We start from the raw sequence: 17,050 nt of genomic DNA, 5'->3' as shown, positions 1-17,050 counted from the left end.
TTTTTTCCTTTTTTTTTTCTTTTTTATTACTTATTTTTTTCTTATTTCTTCCTCTTTTTTTTTCTATTATTTTCCTTCATTTTATTTAAATATTTTATTTATTAATTTATTTTTCATGTTGGAATTATTCCAGAAAAGTAAAATAATTTTCAATATGCTTTATTTCAAAATCTTCACTTTTACTATCTTTCATTTTTAAATAAACAAGTAACTATTTTATTACAATGACAATTACTTGTGTGATTTTTTTTTTTCTTTTTTTTATTGATTTCACCTTCTGAAAGCAAAATGGCAAAATAAAAAAAAAAAAATCTATATAATATTGTTCCATTTCCCCTATTTGCATATTCTTTTTTTTAATAAACAGTTCATGACTTCTAAGACAGTATGAATATTGAATATATTCTTACCTCATTTTGCTTAAACATTCGATAGGCACCCCATTTTTTTAATTATTAATTACTTATATTTACTAGCAATATAAATTTTTACCCCAGTTGTTAACAATACAGCGGTGGTATTTTGACAATTTAAATTTTAATCATTTTAAAAAAATTTCCATAAGCCTTCTAACATATACATGCGTATACGCATAAGTGTACATATATATACATTTATATGTTTACCTATGCACATGTAGATGAATTGGTGATAACATTTGTGCTAATTTCCGTAAGCGTTTAATACTCATTTTTTCCAAGAACAAAAGTAAAATTTTTAAAATGTAATGAAAAAAAAAAAACAGCATATACTCATTAAAAAAAGAGAGAAATAAAAGAAATACTTTTTAAGGAGCATAAAAAATAATAACAAAAGCGACTTTAAAATGGTATATGCTATTATTATAAAAGATGAAAATACATATAATAATGTACAGAAAAAGAATGAACACAATTCTGCAAACCAGAAGAAGAGTGAAAAAGATAATTGTACCTATTATGATAAAAAAACGGACAATCCTAGTAACTCTTTGAAGATTAACAAATATTCCATATTAAACTACTTTAATATAAAGAAGAAAGAAACGAAAAAAGACGATAACACGAAACACAACAATTTATTTAATAATAATGATTTTTTTAAAGATGATTTTTATGATGCTGAAGAAGACACCAATTATTCAAAACAAGAAGAATTTATTTTGGAATATATTAAGTATATATCTGAAGCGAGAAAATATAAAAAGAGGAACATCAAGGAACATATATTAAAACTGTTAATATTGTTGAAAAAAGAAGATGTATATTTAAAAAAGTATTGTCCCAAAATCTACCTTGCCGAATTAAAGAGAAAAAAAAAAAACTACAATTTAGACAATTCATATATTGACGAAAAAATATATATAAATAATATATATAACAAGAAAATAAAATGTACTAAATTTTTTTCAAATATAATAAATAATACCATTTATGAATATAAAGTAACCTATTGTAAAGAAAATAATTTGATAACTTTTCAATATTATGATGGTTATAAAAAATCTTATAAAATTTCGAACAATACTTTTTTTTACCTTATATCACATGACAAAAATGTGTTTCTTCATAATTCTATTCATGATACTTCTCCAAACGAAGAAATCGCTTCAAACAGCAACAGTAATAACATATTCATCTACACACTTGAAAAACATTTCGATAACAAACTGAAAGTAGAAGTAATAGATACAGAGAACAAAACAAATAAAATTGAGTCTGTCGTCGAGTATAAACCCATTCGAGTCTTTTATCATAATAATTATTTGTTTTTTATAAATCTTCTTAATAATTCAAAAAAAGGAAAATATTTTTCATACTCTATACTTAATAATAATTTTAATGAAAAAATTAGGATTGTATATATGTCAGCAGTTCATCCATTATATGCCAATATTATTATTAATGAGGATAACTATTATTTTTTTAGAAAATGTAAATATTTCTATGAAAGGGAAAAGATTTTTATATGGTCTGATGAATCTACGTATTTTTCACCTGAAGAAGGAAGGGTAAATCAAATTCCAAATATGAATATTGTACACATAAACTCTAATGTTAATATATGTATAGCATTTGAAGACAATACAAATACGTACTTTTTTTTTTATATTTTATATGACAAAGTAAGAAAATATAATAACAAATTTTTAAAAGAATATTTTAAAAACGAAAAAATAGACAAATTTCTTGTATTTCAACATTTTTTAAGTATAGAAAGAAAATTTTTTTTTTGTAAAAATCAAATATTTCATAATATTAATTTTAATACAGAAATATACAAGCCGCATATTATACTTACTAGCGGAGGTAATAAAAGTCTTCATAACAAAATTAAATTATGTTTATATGATAATGTCAATAATTTATTATTCCTCATACCCATATATCATAAATATATTAAGGATAAAATTAAAATTGTGAAGAATGTGCTAAATTTTACAACTATAAATATATCAAACGAGTTTTCAACATTTAAATATTACCCCTACAATATCTGTACATATATAAATAATGAAATAAATACAACTCACTTAAAATGTAGGGAGACTCCTTTAAATTTACAGCAGACCCTTATTAATGTATCAATTGGAATAGAAAGAAGATCCTATTTCAAATTTTTATTAGACCAAAAAATTAATATGCTAAAATTAAAAGGAAATCTAGAAGACAAATACAAACAAAAGAGAAAAAACAGAGAACACAAATATCACATTCTTGACATAAACAAAATGGATCATTTTATTATTATTTTAAATAAGAATGGCACGTTATATTTACTATCTGATGATGTATATGTTTCTAGTATATATTTATATAATAATAAAGCACAAATATATAATATGTATAACCCCGATTTATGCAACTTGACAGTGGACACAATAGATTATGAGAATAATAAAATTTCTTTGAAATCTTACAGAGTACATATTGATATATTACCGAAAAACCCCACTCTAAAAATACTTTTAACATTTTTCTATTATTATATATGTAAAAAAATTGCTCTTGAATTTTTTACCTTATGTATTTATGAATGTAAAAAGGAAGAAGAGAATAAGAGTATTTTCCACTTTATTAACATCGATATTTACTTTTTTCATAATCAAATATTTCCAAAAATGGATGACACACATATATATAATGATAACACAGGGAAAAGGGATAATGCCACTGTTACTACTACTACTGGTACTACTGCTACAGCTACCATCGCTACAACCCATACTCCAGTTTTAAGTAATGGCAAAAATTGTGCAAAAAAAAGTACTATATCAACAAATGGTCAAACGAATATCCGGGCTTTTTTTACCAATATTAAAAAAGAAAATATAGGAATGAATAGAGAAGAGGGGAATAAACAAGAACAGTGTAACCGTTCTGTCTATTGTCCTACCACCAATACAAATGATAATCATGTATCATATGACACAGAAAAGATTGATATGTTTAATATGAATTTTTTCGAAATAGAAAATATACATCATATAGAATTTAGTCGATTCATTTACTTATTTATCTTAGTTTGTGTAAAAGATTTAAAAATGTACAGAAAATTAGAAAAATATTTATATATTAAGGATGAAAAAAAGAACTATAAGACAATAGATGAATATAGCGAATCCAAGTTTAATTGTTTTTTATTCAATTACGAAACAGAAACAAATTGTAATAGTGACGAGTTCTTTCCTTCTTCATCTAATTCATGTACACATAATAAAAAAAATTTAGACAAAGGGGCACATGCAAATGGAACGAGGATCATATCATCTAGCTCCATTGAGTGTAATGTGGATTACCATAGCTCTAGCACTTCCAACTTCAATAGCGATATGGCCAATCTAAATTTCACCAAATCAAAGAAGCTTATGGAGAGGAAAAATTCCAGTCGTGATATGATTAATTATTACAACATTATAAAGAATTTCCTAAATTATTTACAAAATAAATATAAGCATATATATAATAACAAATATTTAATATTAGCATATCTGCATTTATATTTTGATGAAATTAACATTTGCGAATATTTAGACCAAAATATAAAAGACGATGTAATATTAATAATTCTTATTTTGTCGTATACTCTAAATTTATATAATTTTATGTTTCATTATATGAATAAATTAAGTAACGTAAAAAGAAAAATTCTATATACTTTTTACCAACATATATGTAAGAAATACTATAAGTGTGAGTTACTTAAAAAGCAAAAATTTAAGAAAGAATTATGGCTCATCGAAAATCGTGAAATTAGCAAAACTAACGAAGAGAGTTTTTCAAAAACAAATAATGAAATGAGCTCAGGAAAATTAAATTACTGTAATAAATACAAATATGAAAAACACATCGATAGTTGTGTCTCACTTAACGAAATATCACACAATAACACATTGAATGTTTACATGATTAATGATGGTAAAAATACAAATATTATCACACAGAGTTACGGTTTTAAAATGTACAAATTTATAAATAATTATTTGAAAAAAAAATTTACTCAGTTAACTAATATTCCCAATACAATGGGGATAATATATCAAATAACAAATTCAAGCGGAACAGAAAATAAAACAAATGACATTAACTACTTTGTGAATGCATCTCATTTCTTGCAAAATATAGAACTACCCTCAGACAAACTAAAACTGAAATACGAATGCTATATAAAGGAAGTAGAAAAGGTTTTTAATATAATTCTGAAAAGAGAAGAAATGACGAATAACAAAAGTGATAAAAATGGAAAAAGTGAAAAATGTGTAAATAATATAAATAACATTCGCCACTGCTACAAGAACTTCCAGTCGTTTAAATCATCGATACTTTATAATGATCGATTGAAATTTTTGTATTATTTTTACCCCTTATATTTTCCATTAAAGAACATTTTAATAATATCTTACATGAGTTTATTTTACCAAGAAAACCTCAAAGAAAAGATATTAAATAACATCTTTTATAAGAATATAATTAAGAACGAATTAGACACGATATATTTACCTGTTTTTAATTTAGATTTTATGAATACTGATGAAGAGAAAATAACTCGAACACAAAATAAAAAAGGAAAAAAAAGAAAAAAAGAAAGTGTAAAGAGTATAAAAAGCATAGAGAAATTATATGCCAACAATCTTCTTAATGAGAAAAAGATGAAAAAAAATTTTATTAAAAAATTAACCTGTGACGGACACATGGACAGAGGTAGTGTATGTACTGTAACCAGCTCCTCAAGTTATAAACATGTTAGTAATAAAAAAACTTTAAAAAAGTTTGAACACTCTGATAGTGCTTCGGATGGCTTAACCACACACTTAAAAAAAAATAATCAGATGCTAAATACAGATATAGTTTTTTACCAAAAAGGAATTTATTCATGCTCATCCAACTTAAAATATTTTGACTCATTAAACATAGCTGATATTAATCTTGTGAATATACCTCTAAAAAGTATATTTTATGAAAACCTATATATGCTAAACAAGTATTCACATATTATCTATATGATGCTTTTTAGCACGAATCAGTGGTTTCAAAATATGCATGATACCAAAAGTTTGATCAATAACGTTAATTGTTTCGAAGTAACAAAAAAAAATTGTACTATTAATCGGTATTATAATAATCTAAATATAAGGGGAGAAGAAAAAAAAGACATCTTGAATCTACACAGAAAACTTAAAAAAAATGATGATATGTGTGTAGATAACTCTACTTATAAATTAGGGTTAAACAAGAAAAGCAGTAAAGAAAAGAGAAAAATAGATGAACGCTCCTTTTTTATGAAAGGCGAATTTGTATTTAATGCAGAACACTCAATGGTTGAAATACTTAAATTTATCGATTGTTATAAAATTTACAATTTTGAAAATCCCTACTTCTATATAAGTATAAATAGAGAAGACCTTTATTTCAACAAATGCTTTGATTTATATAATACGCAGTTAAAAAAAAATTTTTATAAAATTTTAGAAATTTTGAAAGGGAATAATTACAATTTTATCCTCAATAGCAGCAACAAAAACTGTGATAGAAAGAAAAGAAAAAAAAAGGAAAAATATATTGGAAGAGGAGAAGAAGAAGAAGACGTTAAAGAAGGTCATGCAAATAGCAGTTTTAACAAAAAGAATAATATCGTGCAGAAAAGTTATCTAAGTAAATATAAGATATTAAAAGACTGCTGCTTTTTTTTTGATACTTTTAAAATGGACAGAAACATTTCCTCATGTTATTTCCCATATAATAAAGACCCTGTAGTTGTCTATTTAAACAATTTTCATAATTACTATTTTTCAAAATATTATAAAAAACGAAAAATGCATTTATTAAAAGATAAAGATTATACTAATGATCAAAGCAAAGATTTAATTGATTTAATTGATTTGCAAAATACCTCTGATAGTTTGGAGAGTGCCTATATTCATAAACATAAATACAATAAAAAAAACATAAATAAATATATAAAAAAGATAATTAAATTAGTTAATCTAAACAAATTAGAGGAAAAGAAAATATTAATTGATACCAAAATTAATGGAAATATAGATAAAGTACTAGATTTAATGCATTTATATTATACTTTAGAAAAAATTTATAAAATGAAATATATCTGTATGCTTAACATTAGTGAAATTAATTTTTTCAATATAATTAATTCTATTCATTATAAACCACATATAAACTTTAACATCAAATATGATCTCTATGTGTATCTGTTTGAATACAAACATAACCAAAATCGTTTAAGCAATATTTCTGTACCTGTTAATGATAGTTTTTCATTTAATTTACTGTCTAGAGCTTATAATAGAGGAATAATGGATGGTTCAAATAACCACGCGAGTGCCACTCTCCAACATCTTTATAGTTCCTTTAATGATAGCAATTATTCTATCAATCATCATCTCAACAATAGGACAAACAGCTACGGTCAAAGTGATGGTATTAATGACCCGAATGTTAATAATGAAAATAATATCTATACAAATAATAATAACAGATACAATGATACTACTGTCGTAGGTGCGAACGTTTCCTTTAACGGTGCTCCTAATGGGCAAAGTAACAACGAAAATGTGGGTATATTGAATAATGGTACAAGTGTAAGTGGTGCATTACACACTGATATGCCATACGACAATTACTACCCCGATTTTGATAGCAACAACAGAAGAACAATTAATGACAATTTTAATGAGCCCTCAGAAGTTACTATGCTCAACAGGAGAATAAGAGAATTTAACAGCTATTGGCATACGAACACAAATAATTTAAGAAGCTATAATAATATCAATTATAGAAGTCTAAGAAACAGTTCAAGGAATATACAAAACATTAACTCAGGTAGTGGGCTCATTTATAATCAAAATAGAACCCCAGATAGGGACTCAGGTAATGTTATCCCGCAAAATCACAGGCATACTTTAAACTTGCAAAATTTAAGTAGCACAGTGGGTAATTATAGAGATAGGAATATGACCAATTCGTTTAGTAATAATGAAGTTAATAATGGTTGTAATAATAGCGGCATTAATAATAGTAGTGATAACAGTAGTGATAATAATAATAGTGGAAACAACAACAATAACAACAACAATAATAATAACAATAATAATAACAATAATAATAATAATAATAATAATAATAATAATAATAATAATAATAATAATAATAATAATAATAATAATAATAATAATAATAATAATAATAATAATAATAATACTAGAAATGGTATTAACAATATGGAGAACATAAATATGGACAATTTTGAGAACAACTCAATTTACAGCTATCCAATAAATAACAACAGCAATAATACGGGTAATGATAACAGTAATGATAATGGTAATAATAATGGGAATGATGAGGGGGATAATAATAATAATAATAATAATAACCTCAGCTCTGTGAACTTCGTTAGAGTACGCTCATCCGTCACATTTAACACCCCCCACGTTACTCATTATCGTTATAAATTAAACAAGCTAAAATATAGTTTAAAAAAAAGAATTAAAAAAAAAATTAATAATTTAAAACTAAAAGTAAATAGCTTATTAAATTCTTTAAATGTTGATATGAAAAGTGATAAAATAGAAAAGATTTTTACGCTAAATAAATATTTCAAAAGACTTCAAAAATCTAAAGAGGTTTTAAGAAATTTTAACCCAATTCCAATGAAAGAATTAGCTAATAAAATAGGTTTTCCTTCTTCTTCTTCTCATACGGACGATTTTTTTAATCATTTTCAGACAAATAATAGTACATCTCAAAATATTCTCTTCCATAGGGAATCACTAAGAAATAATAGCCAATTACAAAATAATGAAAATGAACGAAATGAAAATCAAGATTCACCTATATCTGCTACGTCCTCGTCTATTCAGGATAGCCAATATAACAGTGAGTATAACAAAACGTGTAATATACCTAACTATTACATAAACTCCTCTCCAAGAAGTGCAAATGTTAATACACATAATTGGAATAACATGAACAACAATAGTCATAACATAATTGAAAGTACTGGAAAACCAAACAGCAGTGATAGGAACTATCTAAACTGTAATTTGAACGACTCTTCTAACGACGAATTTTATTCAAGTAATTTTTTATACACACCTAACAAAGCCATAAGCGGTTCTGTGGGTAATGAAAAAATAATTAATGATATCTCTTTTGATAATATCAACCGAAGATATAGCTGTAATGAGTCAGTTAATGATCAACAGCAAAGAAGAGACAGTCATATATCGTTCCTATATTATGATAGAAGAAACAGTTATTTGTTAAATAACGATAGGCGAGACAGTAATGCATCATTCCATGTTATCACAAGAACTAATTCTAACATTCTGGAGGAACAGGAAGAAGAGGAGGAAGAAGAACAAAGAAGAGGATACAACAATGTAGCAAGTGAAAATATATTTTCACGTAGTACTCTATTACTGCAAAATAGGATATCCTTTAATTCTTCTAGGAGTGTTAGAAATAGTTTGGTATCTAATGGAAATCAAAGGGAACATACTAATTATTATAGTGATATTATGTTGTCTAGTAATAATAACACATCTATAGAAGAGTATAATAACAATATTTATGATGCATATAATTTTAGTGATAAACGAAAACTCAAGAGAAAAATAGATTATTTTGATTTCACCTTTGACAAATCTAAATTTATTAAATATAACAATTTTGTAAATGGGAAAATAAGAAATGTGTTCAAATTACAATGCTCCTTATGTCAAACTATCTTATACAAAAAATTTGATGATACAGATAAAAAGAAAAATAGTATTTTATTAAATATTGTAAATGATGAAAATTATTTATATAAATTTTTAAATAAGAATTACAAATACTGTGGAATTTATTTTTTAGCAGGTTTAATATACGGTTTAGGTCTATTACAATTTTACAAAAATGTCAAAATTTCTATACTATTACAATATATTTTAAAATTTAAAAATAGATGTTTATATATTTGCTCTATTTTAGGGCTTTCCCTTTCATTAATATCATCAAAAAATCATGAGTTAACATCGATATGTATTAGTGCACTATTTAAAGAATTATATGATAATAAGAAAATTAACTACGAGCATTTACTATTTCATTTAATGAATGAAAACGGTTCTAATGAGAATAATTATAAATTTGTTTTTTATAAAAAAAAAAAAATAATAATAATGAAGGACAGGAACACATTTCAAGCATTGAAGAATTTAGAAAAAACACTTTTGACAAAATCATAGATAGTAAAAATAACAAGAAAGAAAATAAGAATGATCCAGAATATTTTAATATGTTGTATGCATATGATGACGAATTATCGGATGAAGACACATCCACAGTGCATATATCAAGTGACACATCATCTGTTTCAAATAATACAACTGATAGAAATTTAAACAGAAGCCGAATCATAAATCATTTAGATGAATCTAATATATATGAGAATAATGAGAGACCTATGGAGGAAGCAGATTATAATATCACTCAAGAAAATAGCCATGTGAATTCTGATCCTCCAGGTTTTCAAAACAGCGGGAGTGGAATATTCATTGAGCCATGTAGTTATGAAAGCAATGATAATAGCAGTAACAAACTTTGCAATAACAAACATTGTAATGACAAACTGTGCAGTGACGGACTGTGTACTGACAAACTTTTGGAAGTGGGAGAATGTCAAGAGGTTGCATCTTATGACCCTGAAGGTCATATACCCCATGATAATATTCATGACTTTAGCAAAAATGGTAATATAAACATATTGAATAATAATAATAATAATAGTAAGTACAATAATATTGATGATATTTGCTCTCTACTAAACGTTTCAATAAATGACTCGATAGATTCGGAAAATTCAGGTGACAGAGATACAACCACAGCACTAAAGGAAAAGGGGGGAAAAAAGAGTCAAAATGATCAGGAGAAAAAGGAACAAATGGAACAAGAGGGGCAAACGGGTTCCATGGGGCAAACAGAACAGACAAGACGGATGGGAAAAAATTGGAAAAGGAGGAATAATATATACAGAAAAAGGAAAAAACACCTAGACAACTTAGTCCTTAGTAGCAACTTCCTTTGTCTAGGGTACTTGCACATGAATAGTGAAAATAAGTATTTAACAAAATGTATTTTAAAACTACTGCAAAAGAGTAATTTAAGTAAATTAAATTTGTTATGTATGTTTTGGTCCATTGGAAGTATTAATTTTAAAAAAGGAAATATATTTGACCATCTTATTAGATGTTTATTTTATTTTATAAATGCTAATATACCTTATAAATTGCATAAGAATAATTTTGTAAAAAGTTTTTCTTTGAAACATTTAAATTATGATGAAATGTCTTACGATACAATGCACATGATCATATCATCAGCTATATCTGTGTCCCTATGTTTTTTTAAAACTATTAATATTCATGCTTTTAACATGATTTTTATGCCTATGAAAATGGAGCACATATATTATTTTAACAACTACGAAATGATGGTTAAATCATTTGCAAGGAATATGATTATTTTCGATTTTGTGGAGCTATCTCATGAGTACATTTTGTCAAATATACCAATATTTTTAAGAATTTTACCCAATGATTTGAATAAAAATAATAAAAGTAAATTACCATATATGCATTTAATTGATAAAAATGGAAACTTCAAAGATAAAAGTGTAGAGAGGAAACTTTTTTTAAAAAATGGATACCTAAATTTAGATCATGATTTTGTATGTAATGAATTAAATAAAGTTTATGATAATGGGTATTATTTTTTTTTAGACAAAAATAATTTTTTTAATTGTTATAATAATCATATTAGACAAAAGGAAAAACATCTGAGATATTTCTTTCATGGGGAAAGAGTCAATTCATGCGATCGCACTAGCAGTAATAGGGGTTACTCTAATCGTTGCAACGGAGGAACGCTTAATTGTACATTTTCTGTTGATAGTGATAATAACAATAGCGAAATTATAGGAGACCATAACAGTGATAGTAAAAGTGATAACAGTAAAGTTATCAATAGAAATAGTAATAAGGACAATAACAGTGATATTCAAAGTAAGTATAATTGCAGTGTACACACAAACGGCGATTGCGGAAATAATGAATATAACATTTGTTGCAGTAATGATGGAACAGATATGTATAAATACGAGCAAATTAACAGCGCTCGAAGGAGTAATAACCAAAAATTATTAAAAGACTACACGTTTGTGTATAATTGTGAGATGCTACGTTATTATATCATTCTTGGTGTATTACAAGTTCTTAGCCTAAAATACCTATCAACACATAATAAAGAATTTAAAAAAATATGCTTTGACTATATTTCATATTTTGATAATATTAATAAAGATGTTTACGCAAAAAAAAAGTTAGAAAAATTATATAAAAAAATTAATTACTTAGTCCAAAAAATTAAGAATAGTGCGTATAAGGAAAAAATAGGTAGAAATATTTCTCCTGAGGTAAATAATATTTTTTCTCAATCAAAAAAAGGTAAACCTCATCAATATGACGAAAAGTTTATGACTACCCTTAACAGTGGATCGAATGACAAAATGATATGTGACAAAACAATGAATGATGACATATTTTACCACACAATGGATAATCTAGTAAGGAACGAAATTGGACACAAGCAGAAGAACGATGCGAAAGATGATCAGAGAGATGTAACTCAAAAAGATATGAATAATCAAATTAGTGATAGCTTTTATAACTTCATTGCACATATAAATCAAGATGACTATTCGACTGATTCAAACGTTAGTGATAAAAAAAACAAAAATAGAATTATTACACTACTGGGCAGTGAAACACTACAAGATGTTGAAAGCACTCAAGGAGAAAAAATGCGAAAAGACAATGGCCAAGTGATAAATGACAAAAGGAACAAAAAAATTAGTAGTATTGACAACCGTAGGTATAGTGCTACCTACGCACACATATACAAGCTTATCTTGAAATATGTTAAGAAGATTAAAAAAATTAAAAAGTACCTCGACAATTCGTATACCGCTGATGCTGCTACTATTGCTACTACTACCAGTAATGCCTATACTACTGCTGGTAAAGAAAATCAGGTAAGAGGTCGCCTGACGATGAAAAATTCAGAAATAGATCATGACTACTTATACAAAGTTAAAGAAGAAGACATTAATGATATTGTTAATTTAATTTATCAATGTTTATCTCTAGTTTTTGTCGGAAGTTGTGATAAATATTTGAATAAAAAAATAAAAAACAAAATAAACAATTTAATAAATATCAGAGATAAGAATACGAATAATTTATATTATTATTATTTAGGTTATGTTAACTTAGGATGTGGTAAATATGTCTTAAAAAAAAAAAAGGATTTGTCGATATGTACACTTACATTAATTTTATTTAGCTTTTTTCATATATATGATTTATCATCTCACTTTATCATTCATTTAATAGAATTTCTGTATGTCCTATTAATGGATAAGCGAGTTTTAAAAATTTACGACGTTTCATCTAACGAATTTGTTAATTTACCTATACAATTGATCTATACAGAAAAAGTAAGCATATATACCTTGAAGAGAAAGTTTGCAAAGGAAGATATAGGAAAGAGAACACTCAATAATACAACACTAAATGATAATTTGTACATACATAAAACGAATTATACAAATTTCAATAGAAAAATATTGTTATTCCCTAGTGCCATTCCCCACATAAATATAGTAAACATTTCCATTGTTAACAGCGGATATTATAATGTAAGTTTTTCAAATATTGATGAAGGAGAAAGGAACAATAACGATGATTCTAATGGTGGCAATAAAGGTAAAAATGGTCATATGATCAATAGAATTAATAGCAGTAAGAATAGTGTAATAAAAAAAATAATAAAGAGGGGTATCATATTTGTTAAAAAAAAAGAATATAATAACAACGCCATGGTCGATCATAAACATGTGCTTTTTACTGACAGTTTTCATTACAACTATAAGAGGGAAGAATTTAAGAGCATCATATTTAATACCGTTTTATTTAACAATAAATCGTGGAATGAACAGAAGGCGCTTACTGTCAGAGAAAATCAATGTGAAGATGAAGATATATATGAAAAAAAAAAAAAAAAAATTACACTAATGATACAGTAACTACCGAAATGTATAACATAGTTAATCATTTCAGCATTTGGAATAATGAAAATTCATACATAGTTAACACTATTGAAAAAAAGAATGTTGTAAGAAACAAGCTTACGAAACATATCACAAATCAATATAAGACATCTAAATTCTTATTAGAAGTAATTAAATATTACAGGAAAAACCGGTTCATTTATTCGGACAACGCTTTGTTACTATTTCAGATAAATAATTGTTATATACATAAAAATATAAATGAAATATTAATGTTAAAGTATTATCTAAAAATAGATGAAGTAGACACTAAAGAAGACATGAACTGGAGGGAACATCTATCTGATGAGAAGTTTTCAAAACTGTTTTTACATTTCAATGAAGAATTTACAAAAATATTTAGAAAAATTGAAAACTTTAATAAACAAAAGAAAAACCAAAAAGAGTATTTCGTGCGTCTTATATATTTGTTAATGTCAAATTATTATAAAAGAAAGGAACCCGAGTGCTCGAATAATTGTACATCCCCACATATGAAAGAACACAACGAAATAATGAATGCTTTATATGACCTTGTGAATAAAGAAGGATTCATTATTACTGATAAGAAAGATGAAATTAAACATGAAACAAATATTAATAATACATCCTTTTCACCTATTATAATCGTGAACAACATTTATAATAATAAACATTTCAAAAATAATATATACACGCTTTACTACAAAAGTAAAGAAAAAAACGAAAATAATTTCCTAAACGATATCAACAGTTTGTTAGTAGAATATTCGATAAATAGGATAAAAGCATTTACCAAATATCAACTAACAAATGAAGTGTACAACAATTATTATTTTTTTCTTTTAATACAAAACTTGCATATAGACAAAAGCATAAATTATTTATATTTCTTGTCTTATATTTATAATTCCTTTTACTTCTTTTATGATTTCTTTTATAAATACTGGAAAGACCATTACTTAGGATGTATGTCAAATGTAAACGAAAAAGGGCAACACAAATCAGACAAATGGTGTGAGAGGAACAAAAAAAAAAAAAAATTATCTACGATTTAGAATTCTTTGATTATTTTACAAATATTCAAAAAGGAGAAAAAATTATATGCATAGATGACACAAATTGTTATAGTCACTTATACAAATATGTATTCCCCTCAATTTCGAACAGCTGTTATTTTCTACAAATATGTAAAAATAGGAGTACAAATGTGGGTAATAAATATATGGATAAACATATGGATAAACATATGGATAAACATATGGATAAACATATGGGTAAACATATGGGTAAAAGTTTAAGTAGCAGCAAAATGGATAAAAAGAGTGAGAAAAATACCGCTAGTCCAAACACCCAAAAGACTGATATACATGTGCAGGAGTATGCTCCATACATTACGGAAAGAAAAAAAGAAATATTTCAAACTTGCATTTATGATGAAATAAAAGATTTGCTTAGTTGTAATTTAGAACACCTTAAAATAATGGAAACGATGTATAGAAATTCTGCCGCAAAAATTAGCTTAATGAAATATTTACCATTTTTCAACAATGATAATTATTTTGTATATTTTTTTGAAAATAATATAAAATTAATAAAGACAATTTTCTTACAATATTATCACAAAGGGTATATTAATAAATTCATAATTTTTAACAACACCAAAATTAGTGTAGAGCATTCGAATAATCTTATATATTTATTTACTCAATACAGCAATTTTCCTAATTATTACACTTTTTGGAATACAATAATGAATGATCTAGATAACTTTCTTTTTATTCCTCAGTATAGACATTTCTATGATTATAAATATAACAAGTACATTCGTTCCCATATATTTAGCGCAAATAAAGTCCTTACAACAACTATTAATTTATTGGAACATCATGGGAAAAAGACAAATCAAAAAAAGAATTTTAAAAAAATTATAATTAGAAATAGAGTTAATAAATGTTACCGTTGTACAAATACAAAAAAGAAGAAACTTCATTCGTTACTTCTTTGTCAAAATATGATAAGAGATTATTTTAAAAAAGGAAAAAAGAAATACCACAAACCTATTGGTACTCCTCCATTTACCAGGTATGATCAAAATTACCTTAAACACAATAAATATAAAAAAATAAATAGAAAGTTAATTGACAAAAATTATGAGTTATTATATGTAACAAGGAAAAAAAAAGATAAACACTATTACTCCTTTCTAGTCCTCAAAAGAATAATACAAATTGCTCAAAATAATGTAAAAAATAAAACATGTAAAATTAGAATGCCCTTATTAAAAAATTTAGTTTCGGGCAAGTTACATAATACATACAATTTTTTTAAACATTGGTTGAATAAAAGTGAATATATATCAAATAAATTAATTAGCACATTTCATATTTCATTAAATTCCAAATGCATTAATTCATTTTTCACAGATATCTTATTTTGCTTTTTTATTGGAAATTTATAATGCCATTGTATAATAAATGGACACAATTTTTTTTTTTTTTTTTTAAACTCTTTATTTGTTTTTCTATTTTTCATTACTCTACATATTATCTTCAATTGTTTTCCTTTTTCTTTTTTTAACATTATGAAAGAGTATTCTTTTTTCTCTGGCCTTCTACATTTGTGTTGTATTTACATGTATTTTTATTTTTCTTTCAAAATGAACACTTTTTAATGCTATTTTTTAGCCCTAATTTTTCAAAGATCATTTGTTTAAACGCAAAAAAAAAAAAAATAAAAATAATAATAATAATAAAATATAAATTCAATATAATGAAAACCAAAAATTATATAATAAATCAAAGCAAAGCACAATAAAATAAGGTAGAATAAAATAGATTGAATCCTTTTTTTCACCTCTTGAGATATTTTTACACAAACGCAACATCATCTATTTTTTGTTCACCTTTTTCAAAATTTTGTTCTAAAAATTGCACTATTTTTTTCTGTTTTTTTATCATAAACCATTCTAAGTTCTTTGTGAATATGCTTTTTTTTCACCTTTATAATAAATGCTACTCCTTTACAAATATATACAATATGCTTAAACTTAGGCATATTTTGCAGAAGTACTCGAAACGAGTATGTGTCTCGTTCATATTTAGATGGGTATTTTTTCTTTTTCAAAAATTCGAAGAGTAGATACAGTTTCGCCACTCGAAAGTTTTTTTTTTTTTTTTACTCATCTATATATTGAGGTTCCAACGGAAAATTTCTTCACTTTTCCCTCGTAAATTTTTTTTAAAAAATATACTCTATTGATTTTAATGCTACTACATTAAATTCGAGCTTTCCTTCCACAAATAAAGCTGCATATATTATGTATGTATCCCTGGCAGGATTCTGACTTTATTTTCTGTTTTGATATTGTACAATTTTTCCTCAGCGTAAAACTTGAATTCAAACATATTACGTAGATATA

At 25.4% G+C, this 17,050-nt stretch overlaps 1 protein-coding gene across 1 annotated transcript; it reads left to right on the top strand.

The window, feature by feature from the left end:
* Nucleotides 1-826: 826 nt before the first annotated feature.
* Nucleotides 827-16,090, top strand: MKS88_000747 (uncharacterized protein; the record flags this gene model as incomplete). Its single annotated transcript, XM_067218763.1, has 4 exons — nucleotides 827-9,608; nucleotides 9,731-13,551; nucleotides 13,842-14,644; nucleotides 14,800-16,090. 4 exons carry the CDS (start codon nucleotides 827-829, stop codon nucleotides 16,088-16,090), a joined length of 14,697 nt encoding a protein of 4,898 aa, XP_067075529.1.
* Between the last annotated feature and the right edge of the window lie 960 nt (nucleotides 16,091-17,050).

Source organism: Plasmodium brasilianum, chromosome 2 (genome assembly GCF_023973825.1).
Source record: "Plasmodium brasilianum strain Bolivian I chromosome 2, whole genome shotgun sequence".
NCBI classification, from domain to species: domain Eukaryota; phylum Apicomplexa; class Aconoidasida; order Haemosporida; family Plasmodiidae; genus Plasmodium; species Plasmodium brasilianum.
This window is presented reverse-complemented; position numbering and strand designations above follow the sequence as displayed.